Raw genomic sequence first — 24301 nt, 5'->3', positions numbered from 1 at the left:
TATTTTAACATTACAATTGATGCTGCATATTGCTGCATATGCAGCATCAATAGTATAGGCGGAAACCCGCAACGGAAACCGCGGAACAAACCGCGATAAATCTGCAGGGATAACCGCAGCGGTTTTGCCCTGCAGATTTATCAAATCCGCTGCGGGAGAACCCGCAGAGGTCACCCGCAAAGTGTGAACATGGCCTTAAAGTCCAAAGGTTTTGTAAACAAAACAAAAAACATGGTATATTTAAAAGTGTGAAAAAAATAATTTTTTACACCATTTTGTACTGCCAGTCAACTGATCCTTGAGGAGACATGAAGTAGTCTGCAAAATTGTCCCGCATTCTGGAGACTGCTACTGGACTGCGAAAACTTGTGTTGTGGTAATCCCACAAGGTGGTTTCTGACACATTATCCCAGGGAAACATGTTCTTTGGATAAAACAAAATTGTGAAGTACCACGCAAGCCTTCACCGCATCATCAACAGTTTCAGTCTGCAGTTTAATTGCAGTTAGTAGGATTCTCCATTTAGCAATTAATATGCCAAAAGCACATTCCACATCTCTTCGTGCTCTGGTTAAGCGATAATTAAACATTTTCTTCCTCTGGGTCAGTCCACTACTTCCATAGGGTTTTATCAAGTGTGGTGAAAGCTGGAAGGCATCATCTCCAACGCACACAAATGGTAATGGTGGACCGGTGGTTCCAGGAAGAGGTCTAGGCGGTGGAAAGTCAAATGTCTCTCCATACAAACAAGGCCCCATTGGTGAAGTTTTAAAAATCTGGGAGTCATTTGCGCGTCCATATGCACTGATATCCACAGCGATTTGCAGTGTGCGTCGGCTATGGCCATCAATACAATTGAGAAGTACTTTTTGTAGTTGTAAAATTCTGATCCAGAGCCATAAGGTTTGACAATCCTTATGTGCTTCCCATCGACTGCTCCAACACAATTTGGGAACTGGCATATTTGTTCAAAATTGTGGGCAATCTCCAGCCACCTCTCCTGTGATGGCTCCGGAATGTATTCCGCTTGTAAGCACTCCCACAATGCCAGGCAGGTCTCTCTGATGATCCCTGAGATTGTGGATATCCCAAGTCTGTACTGGAAATGTAGGGATGAAAACGATTCTCCAGTTGCAAGGAATCTGTTAACAAAAGGAAAAGACAATAATTAGTAAAAACTTCAAAAAACAACATTACAGTTATAAGTCTGATGAATGAGAATCATTGAAAAAAAGAATAACTTACCAAATAGTCACCATCAGACGCTCCGCTGGTGATATAGAGAAGCGCATCTGGGTGTCTCGTCTCCGTATTGATTCTTCCACATGGCCCAACAAAATTTTCCGCTTTCATTCGCAAGCTGAAAAATTTTTCAGGATTTTCCCTCAATTCAATGTACAGTGTGGAATAAACGCCACGGGTCATGCGTTGGGCTGTGATAGGATGGATCCACAGCCTTCACTTCCTCCGCTGCCGCAGTCTTTCTTCCTCCTTGTCTCGAACGATGACTGCCAACCGATTAACCTCAAAAGTGAAATCCGCACATATCTTCACAATATTCGCCAGCACCCCTTCCATCTTTGCCACTTTCTCTACAACCTTTCAAAGACGTGGTGTAAATACACTGTATATATAGTTTTCCAGTAGTTTCCAGTAGCCAATCACATTGAGATCCTCCTTTTTTAAAAAACGGATCAGTCAAAAAACGGTTACAACGGATGTAAAAACAGTCGCAACGGTCCTAACGGATCCGTTTTTTTGACATATCAGTGTAACTAATCCGTCAAAAAAACCGGATCCGTTAGAACCGTTTTCTAAACAATTTTGACGGATCCGTCGATCCGTCACGATGTCGGAGCTAACTGACGCCAAACAACTGAAGTGTGAAAGAAGCCTTATTTTACCAAGGGTAACAGGAGAAAATGGACCCCAAAAGTTGTTGTACAATTTGTCCTGATTACGCCGATACCCCATATGTGGGGGTAAACCACTGTTAGGGCGCATGGCAGAGCTCGGAAGCGAAGGAGCGCAATTTGACATTTCAATGCAAAATTGACAGGAATTGAGATGGGACGCCATGTTGCGTTTGGAGATCCACTGATGTGCCTAAACATTGAGACCCCCCACAAGTGACCCCATATCGGAAACTAGACCCCCCCAAGGAACTTATCTAGATGTGTTGTGAGAACTTTAAACCCCCAAGTGTTTCACTACAGTTTATAACGCAGAGCCGTGAAAATAAAAAAAAAAATGTTTTCCACAAAAATTATTTTTTAGCCCCCAGTTTTGTATTTTTCCAAGGGTAACAGCTGCAATTGGACCACAAAAGTTGTTGTCCAATTTGTCCTGAGTACGCTGATACCCCATATGTGGGGGAACCACCGTTTGAGCGCATGGCAGAGCTCGGAAGGGAAGGCGCGTCATTTGGAATGCAGACTTAGATGGACTGGTCTGCAGGCGTCACATTGCGTTTGCAGAGTCCCTAATGTACCTGAACAGTAGAAACCCCCCACAAGTGACCTCATATTGGAAACTAAACCCCCCAAGGAACTTATCTAGATGTGTTGTGAGAACTTTGAACCCCCAAGTGTTTCACTACAGTTTATAACGCAGAGCCGTGAAAATAAAAAATCTTTTTTTTTTTTTTTCCACAAAAATTATTTTTTAGCCCCCAGTTTTGTATTTTCCCAAGGGTAACAGGAGAAATTGGACCCCAAAAGTTGTTGTCCAATGTGTCCTGAGTACGCCGATACCCCATATGTTGGGGTAAACCCCTGTTTGGGCGCACGGGAGAGCTCGGAAGGGAAGGAGCACTGTTTTACTTTTTCAACGCAGAATTGGCTGGAATTGAGATCGGACGCCATGTCGCGTTTGGAGAGCCCCTGATGTGCCTAAAAAGTGGAAACCCCCAATTATAACTGAAACCCTAATCCAAACACATCCCTAACCCTAATCCCAACCCTATTCCCAACGTAAATGTAATCCAAACCCTAACCTTAACTTTAGCCCCAACCCTAACCCTAACTTTAGCCCCAACCCTAACTGTAGCCTTAACCCTAGCCCCAACCCTAACCCTAGCCCTAATGAGAAAATAGAAATACATTTTTTTTATTTTTTGCTAACTAAGGGGGTGATGGTTTACTTTTATAGCGGGTTTTTTAGCGGATTTTTATGATTGGCAGCCGTCACACACTGAAAGACGCTTTTTATTGCAAAAAATAGTTTTTGCGTTATCACATTTTGAGAGCTATAATTTTTCCATATTTTTGTCCACAGAGTCATGTGAGGTCTTGTTTTTTGCGGGACGAGTTGATGTTTTTATTGGTAACATTTTCGGGCATGTGACATTTTTTGATCGCTTTTTATTCCGATTTTTGTGAGGCAGAATGACCAAAAACCAGCTATTCATGCATTTCTTTTGGGGGAGGCGTTTATACCGTTCCGCGTTTGGTAAAATGGATAAAGCAGTTTTATTCTTCGGGTCAGTACGATTACAGCGATACCTTATTTATATTTTTTTTTATGTTTTGGCGCTTTTATACGATACAAACTATTTTATAGAAAAAATAATTATTTTTGCATCGCTTTATTCTGAGGACTATAACTTATTTTTTCTTTGATGACGCTGTATGGCGGCTCATTTTTTGCGGGACAAGATGACGTTTTCAGCGGTACCATGGTTGTTTATATCCATCTTTTTGATCGCGTGTTATTCCACTTTTTGTTTGGCAGTATGATAATAAAGCGTTGTTTTTTGCCTCTTTTTTTTTGCGGTGTTCACTGAAGGGGTTAACTAGTGGGACAGTTTTATAGGTCCGGTCGTTACGGAAGCGGTGATACTAAATATGTGTACTTTTATTGGTTTTTTTTATTATTTAGATAAAGAAATGAATTTATAGGAACAATATATATATATATTTTTTTTTTTTTTTATTTATTTATTTTTTTTTTTTACATATGTGAATATTTTTTTTTTTACACTATAACATTGCCCCAGGGGGGGGTTAGGGGGCATCATGTTATAGTGTAAGATCGCCGATCTGACACTTTGCTGTGCACTGTGTCAGATCAGCGATCCGACGTGCACAGCTCCAGGCTTCCCGACGCCTGCTCTGAGCAGGCGCTGTGAAGCCACCTCCCTGCAGGACCCGGATGCCGCAGCCATTTTGGATCCGGGCCTGCTGCAGCGAGGAGGAGGTAAGAGACCCTCGGAGCAACGCAATCACATCGCGTTGCTCCGGGGGTCTCAGGGAAGCACGCAGGGAGCCCCCTCCCTGCGCGATGCTTCCCTATACCGCTGGAACACTGCGATCATGTTTGATCGCAGTGTGCCGGGGGTTAATGTGTCGGGGGCGGTCCGTGACCGCTCCTGGCACATAGTGCCGGATGTCAGCTGCGATAGTCAGCTGACACCCGGCCGCGATCAGCTGCGCTCCCCCCGTGAGCGCGGCCGATCGCTATGACATACTATCCCGTCAAGGGTCAGATAGGCCCAGGTCACCTCGACGGGATAGTACATCTAAGGTCAGAGAGGGGTTAAAGTCTGAGGCAAAGCTCTCAATGTAAGTCTATGAGAGCCCCGTTTTGGCTCTCAGACTTGCATTGAGTTGTGACTTTGAGATCGCCCAGCAAACAATGAAGTGATTCAGCAGGTAACAGCGGCGCTGGTAACAGATGAAAACTGCAGTTAGTAAGTATAAGACTAGGGTCAAGGAACTAAGATTAATGGCACCACTCCAGAGTTGAAATAAAACAAAAACAAACAAAAAAACGTGGGAGTTGGGCTTTAACATCTTCACGACATGCGTCGTACAGGTACTGCGCATGTCGTGTCCCTCCCTTTGATGTGGGCTACGGCGCTGAGCCCACATCTTTCCCGGCACATGTCAGCTGTTTTGAACAGCTGACATGTGCCCCTACCAGTTGTGGGTGGAATCGCAATCAATCTCTGACAGCAGCATTTAATGTGATCGCACTGGAAGCGCATCAATAATCCCACCCATCGGCGCCCGTGTCACATGACTGCGGATCGCCAATAGGTTGGCATGACAACCCGGGGTCTTCAGCAGACCCCTGTGGTTGTCATTGCCCGATTGCTATCTGCGCCACCCAGCGGTCGGTGCTCATAGCAAGTAAGCAGCACTGCTCTATGTAGCACAAGTGATTGGATGATCCCATGGAGACTATTCAAGCAAGTAAAGTATAAATATATATATATTTATTTCAAATAACACCCTATTTGCCCAGTCAAAATAAAAAAAGCAAACAAATATTTGGTACAGCTGCGCTCAGAATCGCCCAAACTGTCAAGATATAAAAAGAATTAATCCGACAGCCAGAATTATGTTTTTTTGGCCGCCACAACATTGCATTAACATGCAATAACAGGCAATCAAAAGATTGTATCCACAACAAAATGGTATAATTAAAAACATCAGCTCGGCATGCAAAAATTTTAATCTCTCACTTGGCCCCAGATCCTGAAAAAGAGATGCTATGGGTTTTGGAAAATGATGCTATTATTTATTTATTTATTTTTAAACAAACTTTGCACTTTTTTCACCACTTAAATAAAAAATAACCTAGACATGTTTGGTGTCTATGAACTCGTAATGACCTGGAGTATCATAATGGCAGGTCAGCTTTAGTATTTGGTGAACAAGGTAGGAGAAAAAAAAACAAAAAAACGCAATAGCAAAAATGGGCTGCAGCGTGAAGCGGTTAATAATCATCATTACCAGGCTACTACACAAATTCTAAAGCGGCCATATAAAAGGGGTTCACTTGCTACTTTACCCTGAAAAATTGCTGTAGCCTCTAAAAAAAAAACAAAAAAAAAAAAAACGTTGACTGTACTGAAATTAGGGCTAGCTGTACTTTCATTCAAGGTTTCTCCACGCAAATCGTTGCGCAAGCTTTCCCAGGAGACAGGCATGTCAACGAGCGACCAAACAAGGTTGTCTTCGCCCGTACAGAGTCATTGTAGTTCAGGAATACATTGGGCCCGATCAATTGAAAATAACTTGGATTTTTTTTTCCTTTGGGCCACTTGAAGGGTCGGGTGTACAGTAACAAGCCATGAACATTACAGGCACTCCAAGAGAACATACTGTGAAATTCAGCAATATGGAACAGCACATGCAGGCATGCTTGGATGTAAATGGTGGCCATTTTCAACACCTGCTTTAAAACATCAGTTTCTCATGAACCAAGGTATGTACCGTCCAAATCTCATTACCATAGATCACCTCTTTTAGCAGTTACAGCAAAGTGAATCACCCTGTATTTTCTCCACTCCCTGCACAAATTGTACTGCGGAACAAGTGATTGTTCCTCCTGATGTGCCCTATCTAGGCATGGACAAATAACAAGCCAATATATAAGTGACAATTCTAGCACACGCACTGAGGCAACACTTGGTGTGGTAACAAGCAGATGGAACGGCCTACTGAAACGTCTGCCATCTGTCCGGATTCATCCACACCACTGCATCTGCTGCTTTTAGTAGATCCCAAGTCTTATTATAAAAAGAATACATACTCTTCCTACTGGGAAAGTGATTCATCACATGCAACAATTTCACTTCTCATTCCATCCTTAAACATTTACAAATAACATGGTATTCCAGATTTTGGGACACTCATTTGTGTTCAGAGCGTGACGCACTTTTGTAAAAAATGATGATTGCACACTATTACAGTAATATAGTCTGTGGAATGGTCAGATTTTGTGTATCCTTACAAATGGAATCAGTCTTGTGATATATATATATATATATATATATATATATATATATATATATATATATATATATATATATTTATTAAATAATTTATTAGAAAAGTGGACAATTTCCCATTCTATAAAGCAAGCGTATAACTAAAACCTAATACCCCTTTAAGGTCCCCAGAAGGTTACCAGATGCAGTCATAACAACGGGGTACGTACCACAACAACTGGAAGGATGACCATGAAAGCTAAACCATATACCAGCAACACCTGGAAAAAGAATTATAGAGGTAAGTCACACACAGTAATGGCTGCAAGGGTGCAAAGACAAGACACACTACTGAATTACAGAGAAAATTATATAGGAACATATCAGGTACAAATGATACGCCATAAGAAATCTTGCTTAGGCTTTTGGGAGAGGTGCACGAGACAGATTCTCTTGTTGCTGGGCCTATCACACCACGCACTGGGCATAATCTGCCTTAGCTGTGTCAGGCGTGTTCCTTAGAGGGAACCCATCATGTCCAGAAACACTATTTACCAGCAGATATACGGTTAATCTGGTTAGGGTTAATCTGCCGGTAAATAGTGGTTTTACCCTGTGTAGATGGCTTACTGGAGAAGTTTTATCCTCCCTGCAGTAACCAGGGCTGTGCAGGGAACGCTCATTGCTCCCTATACAGGGAGTGTGGCTGTGATCAGGGGAAGTGATTACGGCCCTGATGACTGGAAGGGAGCGGCTGCAGAGAGAAGAACACTTCATTTTCTCCGTGCACCCGCTACTCCAGTAAGCCGGCTAAGAAACATTTAAACCCCATATACCTGCAGATTAACCCTATATTTGCAGGTGAACAGCCTCTCTGCTCAATCAATAGAATACTTATTTTAGGACTAACTCACCAGCATAGAATTTTTCTGGTCCACAATCCATGCTGGCAATGCGATGCCAAAATGCGTAGCTTTAAAATGAAGAATGAGAAAAGTTAGAGCAATATAAAAGTACTGGTACCCTAATGCACAAAAGTAATTAGATAGATGGACAGTACACGAGAGAGGTGCATTGATGGATACTGAATTAGATATTGCTTTGCAACGTAGTAAACGCAATCAGAAATCATTGTAGCTGACTAACAGTTAATAGTCGCTTACCCTGTGGTCCATCGGGATTGCCATATTCTTCCCAATTTCTCCTGGACTCATCATCTGTTAAACTACACACAAAAATATGTTAGATGATAAAAAAAACAAAAAAAAAACAGAAATGTGTAACAGAGCATTAGCTTTACTAACACTAGTATGAGAAGAAAAGCTGAGCAGGCGCCGGAGAGCAACCAGGGCATTTGCTGCTTCTAATTGTTTAAATGGCCCATGTTTTTCTGTCATGAGAAATTGCTACAGCAGCGGTATTGATAAATCTCCCCCGTCAACACCCACAAAGTGATTATTTTGAAACAAATATTAGGCTAGGACCCTGCAGCTTTGCTATGCCAGGCAGACAGCCAACAATTGTGTGATCAGAAGGTCCTACGGAAGTCAGCACTGCCGTTCCTTCGGTTAGCAGAATAGCACTTATTGAATGTCATGTTGTCAGCAAGAGAGAAGACAGAAGTGGTATAAACCGCTTCTGTCTTCTCCCATTCTCCGTAGCCATGTTTGAAAGCCAGGGAACTAACCTATTCTTGCTAGTTTACAGAAGAAGAAGCTGTAAACTTACATTTTCAATGGTAAGGGGTTAAAGCCGAAGCTCCATTAATTTACAGTGCATGGTAGTTATGAGGTTAAAGTCAGATATTTTGTTTTCATTCACATGGTAAATTGTACAACGCAATCTAGAAGCAATTTGTTTTACATAAAAATACAGAATTAGGATAAGCCTAAATTAACTATTTTTTTTTTATATTTTCTAACCCCAGATTTGGTGGGGGCTGTGTCCTGAGAACCCCATTGATTGCACAATAGACTCCCAGAAGCGCACAGCTCCAGCCAAAGCGCTTGCCAAACACACCCAATGACTTTCTATGTTGCCAGTTCACAGCGCTGTGCACATGCTTATGCAGGAGCTGAGCGCTCTAGTATTCCAAGTCTGCCCTGTGACTGTCTGCTATGGGGCAAGAAACACAATGGGTCTAAATCGGCAGTTGTCATTATTTCTTACTCATTTTTCTCTTTTTGTTGTCTTGTGGTATCTGTTTTATTTCAGAGTGACTACAGACTTGTAGCTTTAGACTGGACAACCCCTTAAACCCCTTAATGACAGCCGATACGTCTTTTAACTGACCTGAGATAGAAGAGAATAGCCTCCCCATACAGGTGACAATCCAGCAGCTGTCGGCTGTACACTATAGCTGACAACTTGCTGCATCAGCCACGATCATACCTGTTTAACCCCTCATATGCTGCTGTCAATAATGACTATATCATATAAATAGTTAAAAGAGTATGGGAGCTCTCTCTTTATGCCCATTGGCACCCTGAGATCATGATTGTGTGGTCCTGATATTTGCTATCGCAATTCACGACCAAATAGCGGCCTTAGAGTCTCCGGGCTATAGCGGCATATTCAGAAGTTAGTGACATTTAGGTGGTAAGGATACACTTTTCCATTTCTGTTATGCTACTTTGCATTAATTTCTGAAAATCACCCGAAGTCTACATGACAGCAGTTTTCAGTACGTCAGGGGGGTGCTGTTTTTAAAATGGTGTCACTTTTGAGGTGTTTCCAATATGTAGGACCCCCAAAGTCACTTCAAACATGGATAGGTCCCTAAAAAATTATATTTTACAAATGGTGCTGATGTAGAGCAGGCATGTGGGAAATGTTATTTATTAAGATATTTCTATGATATGACTCTTGTTCAAAGGGATAACATTCAAAATTTTAAAATTGCAGATTTTTTTTTACATTTTTGTAAAATTTCTGATATATTTTATAAATAAACTCAAAACATATCAACCTAAAATTACCATTATCATAAAGTATAATGTGCCACGATAAAAAACAATCTCAAAATCACTGGAATTTGAAGCATTCCAGAGTTTTTACCACATAAAGTGACACTGGTCAGATGTTAAAAATTTGGCTCTGTCATTAACGGGTTAATCCATATGTAGAGGCTATAAACTACCGTGCAGGCAGGACAAACCCATAGACCAGCCTTATTCTTGCGGAGCAGGAACCTGAAATGAGCCAGTTAAGAAGCCATGGACATACTTACGCTTCATATGCCTTGGCGATTTTCATAAATATAGCTTCATCTCCTCCTTTATCCGGGTGGAATTTCAGAGAAAGCAGACGGTACTGTTTCTTAATTTCTATGACAGTGGCACCCTTAAAAAAAAAAAAAAAAACGTCTTGCAAAATGTCAAGATCTACTGGGATTGAAAGGTCATCCATATGTAAAAAACATCTGGAAGGCCAAAGATTAAGAAAACAAGAGAACGTGGCATATGGAAGGGCCCCATTTACGGGTAGATGCCCAACGGTGCACCTACCCATTTTAGGCAGAAAGCTCACTGTAAAAAAATTCACAGGTAACAGAACGTGCCCCGATATTCAGCAACAAGGTACAGTGCATCGCAAGTCAAGAGGGTCCTAACAAGCTTCTTTCAGACAGCCTAAAACATCAGCAGTGGATTTAGTCTAGATAGTTGTTAGCATTGGTTCTGATTGAGCTGGGTCACAGCGTAGACTGTTTAACGTTGAACGTCTGGTCCCAGCCTCATCGATTACTCCAATCAGCAGCTCAAGGCTGTTTAATTGAGCCAGAACCCCCAGACTTTGCTATGTGCACAGTAGGTAGGTTGGTTTCAGTGCATCAGTGTAGGCAATCCTCTGTGAGCTAAACACTGCAGCACCATTCTAGATGGCAAAGGATGCAAACTGGAGAAATGTTACAGATTCTTACCATACTTACAGAATGCAAAACTCCTTAAGGAATCAAACTTCTTATGGTGGGTGTGATGGGAAGGGGATCATACCACAGTAGATCTGCACACGGGATATTAATGCATGCTAAAAGGACTTGTAGCACGTCTCTACCTCATTACTAATGAGAGTTATATTTACCGGATCTAAACCTAGAACTTCATATGGGTTGTATTCTTGGTATTCTTTATCAGTTTTGGAAACTTTGTAGGCGAGGAATATAAACAATGCCCATCCAAACATCAACACTACTTTCCTGTGGAGACACACAAAGAGGTAGATAGAAAGTTATGTCAGAAGTCTATTAGCAGTAATTGTTCAATATAAAGTTCCCATATCGCTCTATGGCTGCAGGTGGCATAGTCAAAAAAGGGTACCACAATATGCCATGATAGTAGTGTTTAAAACATTTTGCCAGTTTTTTCATAAAGTGGTGAACAGACAAAAGCACAACCTTCCCTTAAGGGTACGTGCCCATGTGAGAAAAAAAAAGTTCCGATATCTGGACCGAAAAATGGTCCAAGTGCTGTGCGATTTTTCTCGCATCCATTGACTTACATTGGCGAGTCTCATCCGAGATACGCTGCAAATCGCAGCATGTTGCGATTTTTTTTCTCAGTCCGATTTGAGCTGAGAAAAAAAAATGGCAGACGAGATGTAACTCATTGAATAACTGGTCAGAGTGCAGTCCAATTTTTTTAATCAGATTGCACTCATCCTTTGTTCTCGCATATGGATACGTACCCTAAGGTTTATTTACATGGTACTGACCGGCGGCACGATACAACTGCAGATCAGGAACACTGGTGGTTTAAAAGACTGTTTAGACCAAAAGTAAGCTATGCAAACTGGTCAATCTATACAACATGGCAACATAGCCTAATTCTCCCATCCACAGAAATGTCCCCTAGTATCAACATTCAGAGAGGAGCATCACGGGACTGCTGCAGTCAATCAGCAGTCACTGGTTGGCTGCAGCCTTCACATTCCGTCCTAACAGAAGAAGCAAACTGTGAAGGCTACAGCCCATCAGTGGCCAATGTTTTACCGCAGCCATCATGGGATAACCCCTTTCCCACCCCAATCGGATGTATAGTGTGCGGATGGGAGCGCTGATACAGGATGAGGGTATGTTTTTTTTCTTCCACAACCCTAGGACCCAGAAGATTCATTTTTATGGCAGTAGGCAAACCAAATGGCTCCGATTATTGGTGTTTTGTACACAAGTTTTTGCAGCATGCAGGAATAAGATGCGCTAAATTCACTAAAAATCGCAAGCCACTTATTACATTAGGCCCACCTCATCAGTAGTGTGCGACTCCATGTGCCTTGCCAGAAATATTACTCCAGTCATGGAAAGGACTAAGGTTATGTGCACACGTTGCGGATTGGGGTGCAGAATTTTCTGCACAAAATCCGCATCTCCTGACAGACAACGCAGGTGATGACGTGTTTTTTATGCGGATTTTGTGCGTTTTTGTTGCGGATTTCATGCGTTTTTTTTACCACGGCAGATTTCTATAATGGAAGGGTGCAGAAACGCTGCAGATCCGCACAAAAGAAGTGACATGCTACTTCTTTTGTTCCACAGCGTTTTTCATGCGGAATTTTCCGCACCATTAGCACAGTATTTTTTTTTTTCCCTATTGATTTACATTGTACTGTAAATCACTTTGCAGATCTGCAGCATTTCTGCGCGGAAAAAAAAACGCGGCGGATCTGCACTAAATCCGCATCGTGTGCACACTGCCTGGCACATTTCTGGCATATATATCGCCGGCATTTTCCATAAATATAATGAGAGGGCGTAGCTCCTCCTCAGCTCTGTCCATTTTGGGCACATAATCATGTAATCCTCGTGTAAGTTCGCAGTGTGCAAAAATGTTGTGGCTTTTTAAAGCGTTATATGCTAATTTTCCAGCATAAACACTTTCCTCTCTGCTCCTGTAAGTTTGACACTCAGATTGTCTAAAATTGGAGAGTTTATGTCTGGAGAAAAGTCCACATTCTTTCAAGAGAGGGAGTTTTCAATGCGTCTCTGTAGCCGAGTGTACGCTTCCCGGCTTCAGAGACACTGTGAATGCCCAGAATTTCTGAACATGGCTACTGATCATGCGCAGTGCTCCTCTGAAGCCGGGAAGTGTACACTCGGCTTCAGAGACGCCGTGATGCTGCTGAAATGACCGGCGTGCATGCCCTAGAATTGCATGAGCTGGCGAGGAGGTTGGTTCGTGCAAAATATGTTATCATGCTCACAGGGGTGTGATGAGACAGAAAGGGGGCTGACTAGTCTGGGGCAAGTAACGCCCCATCAACTAGTCAAAGACCTCATTGGCATATGAAACATGAAACCAGGACATTATAAATGTGTTTGTTTTTTTTAATATACCTTGTTTTCACTCAATAACGGTATACAGTGCTGGGAGTTTACTCATACGTAGGTGAATGCTGCTGGGTTGGAAGGCATGGGGGACCGGACAGGTTCCCTTTAAAACTAGCAGGCTCCTGCTTCAGGTAATTGGTCATTTACAAGTGGACGGGAAGGAGTTAACCAGTGATGATCCAACCCCCCAGGAAGATCCGATAGTTTAAGGAATATGAGCTTTGTGGCCCCTTTATTCTGCGGATTTCCCAGAACCTAACAAACCAGACATTCAAGGCTTGTCCTCAGAATATACCAGTAATATTTCACTTCCTAAAACTCCTTTGAGAAGCATAGTCAACTAAATTCTTAAGAAGAGCACAAACCATGAAAAAGGAAAATACAGAACGAATCTATGACCCCATGCTTTCTGGTGTGAAAAGTAAGGGGGCATGTTTTTGCTGTATTTATGTAAAACTCTTGCAGACATCCGGTCCCCTGATGGCAATCACTCAGCTAGCACTTAGCAAGTACTGAACCGCTGTTAATCAAGGGCATTCATTTATGGCTCCTGTTTCTCCCTACTCAGCAATATACATATACAAAGCCTACTCCGGACTTCAGAGGCTTTTAAGCCCACAACAGTGACTTTGCAAAATCTAGAGGTTTTTTCAACAAGAAGAGGAGCAAACGACTTGAAGCACGAATGTTTGTACATTAAAGGTGGATTCAGGCATGCCAAGATGTTGGGATCCACATTAAAGGGTTATTCCCACAATAGGATTGGGGATGACTTCCTGATCACTGAGGGTCTAACTACTAGGACCTCACGCGACCTTGAAATCGGGGCTGTGTCTTGAATAGGGGGACATGTACGCTCAGCTTTACCAGGCAGTCACACAGACAATGGCTGGAGCAGAGGTTGAGCCTGCACATCTCCACTCCATTCAAGGTAGGGTTTTGCAGAACTGGCTTCCTGGGCCCCAGTCGTGGAATCACAGGGGTCCCAATGGTCAGCTCCTCATCGATCAGTAAGCCATATCTTCATATATTGGGAATACCCCTTCCATCTTGATAAAGACGGGGCTTCAGTTTTCCTATGAGATGAGCACCCCATTCACTGTCACAAAGGTATACATGTGTGTAGGAGTCAGCATTAACTTTTACTTACTTAGCAGTCGGAATTACATTCTGCTGTGGCTTTATAGCCTTCAGCTGATACCACAAACAGCTTCTATATACATGACGGATGTTTTTCAGTCGGGAGTGTTCTAAAAGGGAAAAAAAAAAAAAGAAAACATTTTAAACAAAAAGTCTACTCATTATAAACTGCCTAGTGAAATATTTCCAACCCACAGATGGTTCAGCACTCATTTTCTTTATAAAAAATAAACCTATGTAATCTGATCCTGTTGTACTTCCTTCCATTTGTCTCACAGTTATTGATGAAAGGGTTTAGAACAGCACAGGAGTCCTAAGGCACCACTCCAGCTGTTTTTTCCAGCGCTGGAGTGGTGTTTCTAATCTAAGGTCCTTCTTCCAGGTCTTAGGCCGGTTTCACATTTGCGGTTGTGTCCGCAGCGTTGTGTATTCCTTTATTTAACATTAGGGACACATGCGTCTGCGATCGTTCGCGTTTTGCCACGTTTGACAACGCATGTGTCGTTTCGTCGTGTCGCGGAAATGCAACATGTAGTAATTTTTAGAGGCGTCAATTTGCCGCCTGGAAACGTATGCGGTCGATTGCGTAAGGAATGCGCCAAAAAAAACACATTGCTGTCTATATGAACGCATGCATTCACAAGTACATGCGTTTGCTTGCGTTCGTGAACGCATGCGTTCCACAAGAGAAAAACATGTGTAGACACTAATTAGCCACCCCCCACCATCAAGGTGATAAAGGGAGGGAGTGGGCACTTGCAGGTCACTACTCAGCAGACAGCCAAGCAGACGAGACACAGGCTACATCTTGGAGGAAAATAAGACCCTGAACAATGTGAGTATATCCTAGCCAATGCCTTTATTTTCTATTTTCTGTCTCTACATGTCCTAATTTCTGCCATTTCTTTCTTTCTCCATGCATCAGAATGTCTTTTTCTTCTGATGAGGAGCAACGTCCTGGGCCTTCTGAAGTAGAACATGTCAGTGAGGTGAGTACTCGCCTCCTCAGATTGGTAAGTATTCACTGTCACATCTACACATATGACAATTTTTGTTTTTCATTTTTTTAGAGCACTTCTACTGCGGCAGAGACTGGGCAGGAGCAGTGGAGTCACGGTCGGGTGGCACGGCGGCAGCGTGTAAGTATACCTGGCTGACTGTTTACTGTAACCTCACTTTAGTATTCTTGAATTTTCCTTTCTTTACATTCCTATTTGACCGAATGGATATTTCACTTAGCCACATGAATACACGTATCCAGGTCACCAAAAGCCTTGACCAAGTGAAAGCCGACCTCCAGAGGCCAGCACATCATTTTTTTAACCAAATTGAGCAGGGCATGTCGGAACACCTTACTCCTGATCTCCAGCTGAGTGTCATGCAGGCCTGCAATGCTGCTTACGTGCAGGCTATGCAGCAGAGTCGGTATTTTCAGCAGACAGTGGCGGCATATCCACCTGTGCCTTCACTGTCACGATTAACCTCAATGCCGACCTCTGCTGCATACCACTGCACGGCCACCTCTATTCCTAGCACTGCCGGACACCAGTACAGCAGCACCACGATGCTGAGTGCTGTTGGACAGCCCACCGCCACCACCATGACAACCGCTGCTCCTGCTTGGACCTCCTCCACTGACACGACGATGCAGCAGGACCCAGGCATGGCCTTCCGTACCACCACCACCACGATGCAGCAGGACCCTGCCATGGCCTTCCGTACCGCCACCACCACGATGCAGCAGGACCCTGCCATGGCCTTCCGTACCGCCACCACCACGATGCAGCAGGACCCTGGCATGGCCTTCCGCTCTACAAGCGCTATGGACTCTGGCATGGCCGCACGCTCTACGAGCACTATGGACTCTGGCATGGCCGCACGCTCTACGAGCACTATGGACTCTGGCATGGCCGCACGCTCTACGAGCACTATGGACTCTGGCATGGCCGCACGCTCTACGAGCACTATGGACTCTGGCATGGCCGCACGCTCTACGAGCACTATGGACTCTGGCATGGCCGCACGCTCTACGAGCACTATGGACTCTGGCATGGCCGCACGCTCTACGAGCACTATGGACTCTGGCATGGCCGCACGCTCTACGAGCACTATGGACTCTGGCATGGCCGCACGCTCTACGAGCACTATGGACTCTGGCATGGCCGCACGCTCTACGAGCACTATGGACTCTGGCATGGCCGCACGCTCTACGAGCACTATGGACTCTGGCATGGCCGCACGCTCTACGAGCACTATGGACTCTGGCATGGCCGCACGCTCTACGAGCACTATGGACTCTGGCATGGCCGCACGCTCTACGAGCACTATGGACTCTGGCATGGCCGCACGCTCTACGAGCACTATGGACTCTGGCATGGCCGCACGCTCTACGAGCACTATGGACTCTGGCATGGCCGCACGCTCTACGAGCACTATGGACTCTGGCATGGCCGCACGCTCTACGAGCACTATGGACTCTGGCATGGCCGCACGCTCTACGAGCACTATGGACTCTGGCATGGCTGCACGCTCTACGAGCACTATGGACTCTGACACAGTGCAGCCGGACCCCGACAGGTCACCCACCACGACCATGCCACGACATATGAGCCCACCGAGGCTTACCAGAACCCAGCAATTACAGAAGGAAAAAAAAAACAAAACAAAAAAAAAAAAAAACAGCGGACTCTTAGTATTCCTCCCCCTTCACCTCCAAGTGTGTCTGTAATGTCAGGTTTGTCTCACCCTTCCAGTGCGTCTCAAGCCTCTCGTGTGTCAAGCCCTATCCCCGAACTACCAGACCCCACTAGTTTCATTGCCCCTTCTCCTGCCACCTCTGCGTTGTCCACGGTTAGCCAGGCCTCAGTGCTTCACACCCCCCGTTTACATCACTCTACCCCAAGCAGGCGCAGTTAAATAAATATTTTGGTTGTTAAAAAATAAATACAAGTTTTTTTGCCCCAATTATGTTTGGTTTATTGTGTCTTTCGCCGCCGGCAACACACACCGTGCGTCAAATAAACTTCGCCACACACTTTATTTTTTGGCCACATCATAGCTCCAGTAGTTAGCAAGTACAAGACTTTGTGTGTCTTTAGTATAGAGCTATGAGGTAGACCAAAAAATGTATATTTGTATTTTCTCCTTAATCTCTTCATTCTGCTTAGTCTGTGACTAGTGTTGCAGACTGAAGAGAAAATGGTGAAAATACAATGCAAAACTATACTCTACAGGTCAGGTGTCCAAAAACTCATTAGTTGGGACGCCTGACCTGGTGAGTAGAGAAGTGCATTGTATAACCTCCTTTTTCTCTTCTGTGTACATAATCTATTTCACACAAACTCAAGGGACGATGGCGGTCATACACGGCATATCTATGCTCACCTGCACATGTGTCAGAAATAGTGAATTCATGAGGCTGTTATATGTGCATCATGAATTCATTATTTCTGACACCTGACTTGATGAGTATTGATCTGTTTTGTATGACAGCCATTGTCTCTTCAGTCTGTGTCCAATGGATACTGCATAGCAGAACAGAATCAGGATGCAATGACGTCAACAACCTTATCACTAAAACCACATGGCTGCTGTCACACTAGCAGTATGTGGTCACTACTTTATATTGGTATTTGTAAGCCAAAACAAGGAGTGGAACTATTAGAGGAAAAGTATAATATTAGCATATCTAGCACTTCAGCCTTCATCACCCACTCCTGGTTTTGGATTACAAATACTGATAATAAATACAGACCAAATACTGCTAGTGTGAGGACAACCTCGGTTTAAAGAGAAAATACATATGAGACACGGTCAAGACAACAAAAAAAAGTTTATTAACGAGAAACATTAGTAACATGTAAGAAAATAACTGGTACAGATAAAATAACAACAGGACATTTACACAACATTGTCCTGCCATGACACACGTCCAATATCCGAATCAAAAAAGGCAGCAAATTGGTCCCGCATGTGACCAACTTCAGCTGTTGACCGCAGCGGGTGATGCTGGTAATCGGGCAGTGGGGGTGCAACTGGTTCATCCAGTTCAATGTTGGGCCGCTCCTTAGCCATTATGTAATTGTGCAGAACCACACAGGCTTTGACCACCTCGTCAACTGTCTCCATTTTTAGATTAATGGCTGATGCAAGAATGCGCCATTTTGAGACTAGAATCCCAAAGGTACACTCTACAGTTCTTCGTGCCCTGGTCAGTCTGTAGTTAAAGATCCTTAAAGTCATGACTGGAATATGGCTTCAGTAGGTTTTCGCACATCTGAAAGGCCTCATCCCTAACCATAACAAATGGCATCGGTGGACCTTTAGTGTTGGGGAGAGGTTGTGGCCGTGGAAAATTAAAATTATTGCCATACACATGGCGGCCCATATCCGAGTTCTTGAAAGTCTGGGAATCGTTGCCACGGCCAAAAGCTCCAATGTCCATGGCGATGAAGCGACAGTCCGCATCGGCTATTGCCATGAGCACAACAGAAAAATATTTTTTATAGTTGAAGTACTCCGATCCTGTTCTGGCAGGTTTGATAATGCGGATGTGCTTTCCATCCACCGCTCCTAAACAGTTGGGGAATTCACACACACACTCCAGAATTTTTCCGCAATTCCAATCCACATGTCCAAGGTGGGTAGGGGTATAAACTCATCCCGGAGTACATTCCACAAAGCCCGGCAGGTGTCCGCAACTATTCCAGACGGGGTGGAAATCCTAAGCCGGTATTGGAAATGGAGGGATGATAAACTCTCTCCGGTTGCAAGAAATCTGTAAGAAAAGAATTAAAGAAAAATTACAATCAGTTCTATTTAAGGTGCGGGTATGCTAAAGACAGAAAGGAAATTACCAAACAAAACAAAAAACATGTTTAGTACACCCAAAATTAGCACTGGCATTGGTTTAGATTTGTTACGTACCTTAATGTGACCAGCAGACGTTCCTCGGGTGGAATCGCTCTACGGAGCTGGGTGTCCTGTCTCCGTATGGCTCCTTGGACATGAGCAAGCAAATCCCGGAACGAGTCTTACGACATCCTTGTATATTCCGGGAATTTGTCCGGGTTGGCATTAAGCTCGCCATACAGCGTGTGGTAGGCTCCACGGCTCTCACGTAGTTCGATAATGGGGTGTCTCCAAAAACGCCTACTATGTCTCAACCATCTTTCGCGATTTCTGTCTTGCTCCCAAGCTTGATACTTAAATCCAGGTTGTAATAAAAGCTCTCCATGCTAAGATCCATCATGACACAGGATACAGGAGCAAAATCGGAAGATTTCAGCTGTTCAAGGGTCTATATAAAGATATCCCATAATACACGCCCTCTGTAGTCCCTTTGGCGGTGTCTGGTTATCTAGATTTTTCTCCTGTAAAATTTGTCATCATGTGCACCAAAAACGCAAACGCAGAAAAAAACGCATGGAAAAGCATGCAAACGCGGCGTTTTTTAAACCGCATGCGTCTAAAAAAAAGCCGCGTTTGTACGCGTTTATATGAGTTTTTTCTAGCACTTACGGATGCGGATTAAACGCTGCGGATTCTAACGCAAATGTGAAACTAGCCTAACACTCACTCGCCACCATATTCACTTTGTATCGATACCGCTCCAGATCCCATGGCGCCATCTTGTGACCACAATTTCTGACTATCCGAAGTTAGAATGTAACGGTCACAAGCTGTCAATGCAAGTCTACGAAAGCCAGAACAAAGCTCTCACACACTTGCATTAAAAAATGACCTCCGGCTCACCCAGCAAACATTGGAGCGATATGGAAAGTCAAAAAATGCTGGGGACCAATAGGAGTGGTACGGATTGAAGGGGAAGATGGCGGCAGATCAGTTGAAGACTATGGTCAGGGACCTTAGATTAAAAGCACCACTACAGTGCTTTAACCCCTTCCCGACCTTTGACGCATACGCTGCGTCATGAAAGTCTGTGCCAATCCGACCTATGACGCAACGTATGCGTCATGGAATGATCGCGTCCCTGCAGATCGGGTGAAAGGGTTAACTCCGATTTTACCCGATCTGCAGAGACAGGGGGAGTGGTGCTTCAGCCCAGGGGGGGTGGCTTCACCCCCCCGTGGCTACGATCGCTCTGATTGCCTGTTGAAAGTGAAACTGCCAATCAGAGCGATTTGTAATATTTCACCTAAAAAACTGGTGAAATATTACAATTCAGCCATGGCCGATGCTGCAATATCATCGGCCATGGCTGGAAATACTCAAGTGACCCCCCCCCACACCCACCGATCGCCCCCCCAGTCCTCCGTTATGGGGTCCGGTCCCCTCCGTCCGCCTGCCGGCTCCCCCGTCCTCCTGTCCGCTCCCTCCTTGTTTGTATTCACCCCCCCTGTGCTCCGATTACCCCCCCTGTGCTCCGATCCACCCTCCCACCACCCCTTCATACTTACCGATCCTCCCGGTGTCCGTACGTCTCCTCGCTGGGCGCCGCCATCTTCCAAAATGGCGGGCGCATGCTCAGTGCGCCCGCCGAATCTGCCAGCCGGCAGATTCCTTACAGGTACATTTTGATCGCTGTGGTAGGTTCTATCACAGCGATCAAAATAAAAAAAATAATAAATAAACCCCCCCCTTTATCACCCCCATAGGGACAATAATAAAATAAAGAAAATTTTTTATTTTTTTTTCGTTTTCCACTAGGGTTAGGGTTAGAACTAGGGGTAGGGTTAGGGTTAGGGGTAGGGTTAGGGTTACGGGTAGGGTTAGGGTTATGGCATGTGCACACAGTGCGGATTTGGCTGCGGATCCGCAGCGGATTGGCCGCGGATCCGCAGCGGATTGGCCGCGGATCCGCAGCGGATAGGCCGCGGATCCGCAGCGGATTGGCCGCTGCGAATTCGTAGCAGTTTTCCATCAGGTTTACAGTACCATGTACACCTATGGAAAACCAAATCCACTGTGCCCATGGTGCGGAAAATTCCGTGCAGAAACGCTGCGTTGTATTTTCCGCAGCATGTCAATTCTTTGTGCGGATTCCGCAGCGTTTTACACCTGTTCCTCAATAGGAATCCGCAGGTGAAATCCGCACAAAAAAACACTGGAAATCTGCTGTAAATCTGCAGGTAAAACGCAGTGCCTTTTACCTGCAGATTTTTCAAAAATCGTGCGGAAAAATCTCACACGAATCCGCAACGTGGGCACATAGCCTTAGGGTTAGGGTTGGAATTAGAGTTAGGGTTGGAAATAGGGCTAGGGTTGGAAATAGGGTTAAGATTAGGCTTGTGGTTAGGGTTACGGATAGGGTTAGGGGTGTGTTGGAGTTACAGTTGTGGTTAGGGTTGGGATTAGGGTTAGGGTTGGAATTAGGGTTACGGGTGTGTTGCGGTTAGGGTTGTGATTAGGGTTATGGCTACAGTTGGGATTAGGATTAGGGGTGTGTTGGGGTTAGTGTTGAAGTTAGAATTGAGGGGTTTCCACTGTTTAGGCACATCAGGGGTCTCCAAACGCAACATGGCGCCACCATTGATTCCAGCCAATCTTGCGTTCAAAAAGTCAAATGGTGCTCCCTCCCTTCCAAGCCCCAACGTGCGCCCAAACAGTGGTTTACCCCCACATTTGGGGTACCAGCGTACTCAGGACAAACTAGGCAACAACTGTTGGGGTCCAATTTCTCCTGTTACCCTTGCAAAAATAAAAAATTACTTGCTAAAACATAATTTTTGAGGAAAGAACAATTATTTTTTATTTTCACGGCTCTGCGTTATAAACTTCTGTGAAGCACTTGGGGGTTGAAAGTGCTCACCACACAACTAGATAAGTTCCTTGGGGGGTCTAGTTTCCAAAATGGGGTCACTTGTGGGGTGTTTCTACTGTTTAGGCATATCAGGGGCTCTGCAAATGCAACGTGACGCCCGCAGACCATCCCATCAAAGTCTGCATTTCAAATGCCACTACTTCCCTTCCGAGCCCCGGCATATGCCCAAACAGTGGTCTACCCCCACATATGGGGTATCAGCGTACTCACAACAAACTGGGCAACAAATATTGGGGTCCAATTTCTCCTGTTACCCTTGTGAAAATAAAAAATTGCTTGCTAAAACATATTTTTTGAGGAAAGAAAAATGATTTTTTTATTTTCACGGCTCTGCGTTGTAAACTTCTGTGAAGCACTTGGGGGTTGAACGTGCTCACCACACATCTAGATAAGTTCCTTGGGGGGTCTAGTTTCCAAAATGGGGTCAATTGTGGGGGGTTTCTACTGTTTAGGCATATCAGGGGCTCTGCACACGTAACATGATGCCCGCAGACCATTCCATCAAAGTCTGCATTCCAAAACGTCACTACTTCCATTCTGAGCCCCGGCATATGCCCAAACAGTGGTTTACCCCCACATATGGGGTATCAGCGTACTCAGGAGAAACTGGCCAACAACTTTTGGGGTCCAATTTCTCCTGTTACTCTTGCAAAAATAAAAAAATCTGGGCTAAAAAATATTTTTGAGGAAAGGAAACACATTTATTATTTTGACGGCTCTGCGTTATAAACTTCTGTGAAGCACTTGGGGGTTCAAAGTGCTCACCACACATCTAGATAAGTTCCCTTGGGGGTCTAGTTTCCAAAGTGGAGTCACTTGTGGGGAGTTCCTACTGTTTAGGCACATCAGGGGCTCTGCAAACGCAACCTGACGCCCGCAGAGCATTCCATCAAAGTCTGCATTTCAAAACGTCACTACTTCCCTTCCGAACCCCGACGTGTGCCAAAACAGTGGTTTACCCCCACATATGGGGTATCAGCATACTCAGGAGAAACTGGACAACAACTTTTGGGGTCCAATTTCTCCTGTTACCCTTGGGAAAATAAAAAATTGTGGGCTAAAAAATCATTTTTGAGAAAAGAAAAATTATTTTTTATTTTCATGGCTCTGCGTTATAAACTTCTGTGAAGCACTTGGGGGTTCAAAGTGCTCACCACACATCTAGATTAGTTCCTTGGGAGGTCTAGTTTCCAAAATGGGGTCACTTGTGCGGGAGCTCCAATGTTTAGGCACACAGGGGCTCTCCAAACGCGACATGGTGTCCGCTAATGATTGGAGCTAATTTTCCATTCAAAAAGCCAAATGGCGTGCCTTCCCTTCCGAGCCCTGCCGTGCGCCCAAACAGTGGTTTACCCCCACATATGGGGTATCATCGTACTCAGGACAAACTGGACAACAACATTTGGGGTCCAATTTCTCCTATTACCCTTGGGAAAATAAAAAATTCTGGGCTAAAAATCATTTTTGAGGAAAGAAAAATTATTTTTTATTTTCACGGCTCTGCGTTATAAACTTCTGTGAAGCACCTTGGGGTTATAAGTGCTCACTATGCATCTAGATAAGTTCCTTGGGGGGTCTAGTTTCCAAAATGGGGTCACTTGTAGGGGAGCTCCAATGTTTAGGCACACAGGGGCTCTCCAAACGCGACATGGTGTCCGCTAATGATTGGAGCTAATTTTCCATTCAAAAAGTCAAATGGCACGCCTCCCCTTCCGAGCCTTGCCGTGCACCCAAACAGTGGTTTACCCCCACATATGAGGTATCGGCGTACTCAGGAGAAATTGCCCAACAAATTTTAGGATCCATTTTATCCTGTTGCCCATGTGAAAATGAAAGAATTGAGGCTAAAAGAAATCTTGTGTGAAAAAAAAGTACTTTTTCATTTTTGCGGATCAATTTGTGAAGTACCTGGGGGTTTAAAGTGCTCACTATGCCTCTAGATAAGTTCCTTTGGGGGTCTAGTTTCTAAAATGGGGTCACTTGCGGAGGAGCTCCAATGTTTAGGCACACGGGGGCTTTCCAAACGCGACATGGTGTCCGCTAAAGATTGGAGCCAATTTTTCATTCAAAAAGTCAAATGGCGCTCCTTCCCTTCCGAGCCCTGCCGTGCGCCCAAACAGTGGTTTACCCCCACATATGAGGTATCAGCGTACTCAGGACAAATTGTACAACAACGTCCATGGTCCAGTTTCTCCTTTTACCCTTGGGAAAATAAAAAAATTGTTGCTAAAAGATCATTTTTGTGACTAAAAAGTTAAATGTTCATTTTTTACTTCCATGTTGCTTCTGCTGCTGTGAAACACCTGAAGGGTTAATAAACTTCTTGAATGTGGTTTTG

General features: G+C 44.3%; 1 protein-coding gene across 1 annotated transcript in view; it reads right to left on the bottom strand.

The window, feature by feature from the left end:
* The window catches only part of SEC63 (SEC63 protein translocation regulator), a 110551-nt gene that overhangs the window by 64926 nt on the left and 21324 nt on the right, over positions 1-24301 (bottom strand). The window contains exons 2-7 of the mRNA XM_077289605.1: positions 14191-14290; positions 10799-10913; positions 9948-10060; positions 7882-7943; positions 7633-7691; positions 6949-6999 (exon numbers count right to left, since the gene is read on the bottom strand). Of these exons, the coding sequence (XP_077145720.1) occupies positions 6949-6999; positions 7633-7691; positions 7882-7943; positions 9948-10060; positions 10799-10913; positions 14191-14290 (500 nt within the window). The remainder of the gene's footprint in view (positions 1-6948; positions 7000-7632; positions 7692-7881; positions 7944-9947; positions 10061-10798; positions 10914-14190; positions 14291-24301) is intronic.

The sequence above is a fragment of the Ranitomeya variabilis genome, chromosome 2 (genome assembly GCF_051348905.1).
Source record: "Ranitomeya variabilis isolate aRanVar5 chromosome 2, aRanVar5.hap1, whole genome shotgun sequence".
Classification (NCBI taxonomy): Eukaryota; Metazoa; Chordata; class Amphibia; order Anura; family Dendrobatidae; genus Ranitomeya; species Ranitomeya variabilis.
The sequence above is the reverse complement of the archived record's forward strand: the minus strand, read 5'-3'. Positions and strand labels throughout refer to the sequence as shown.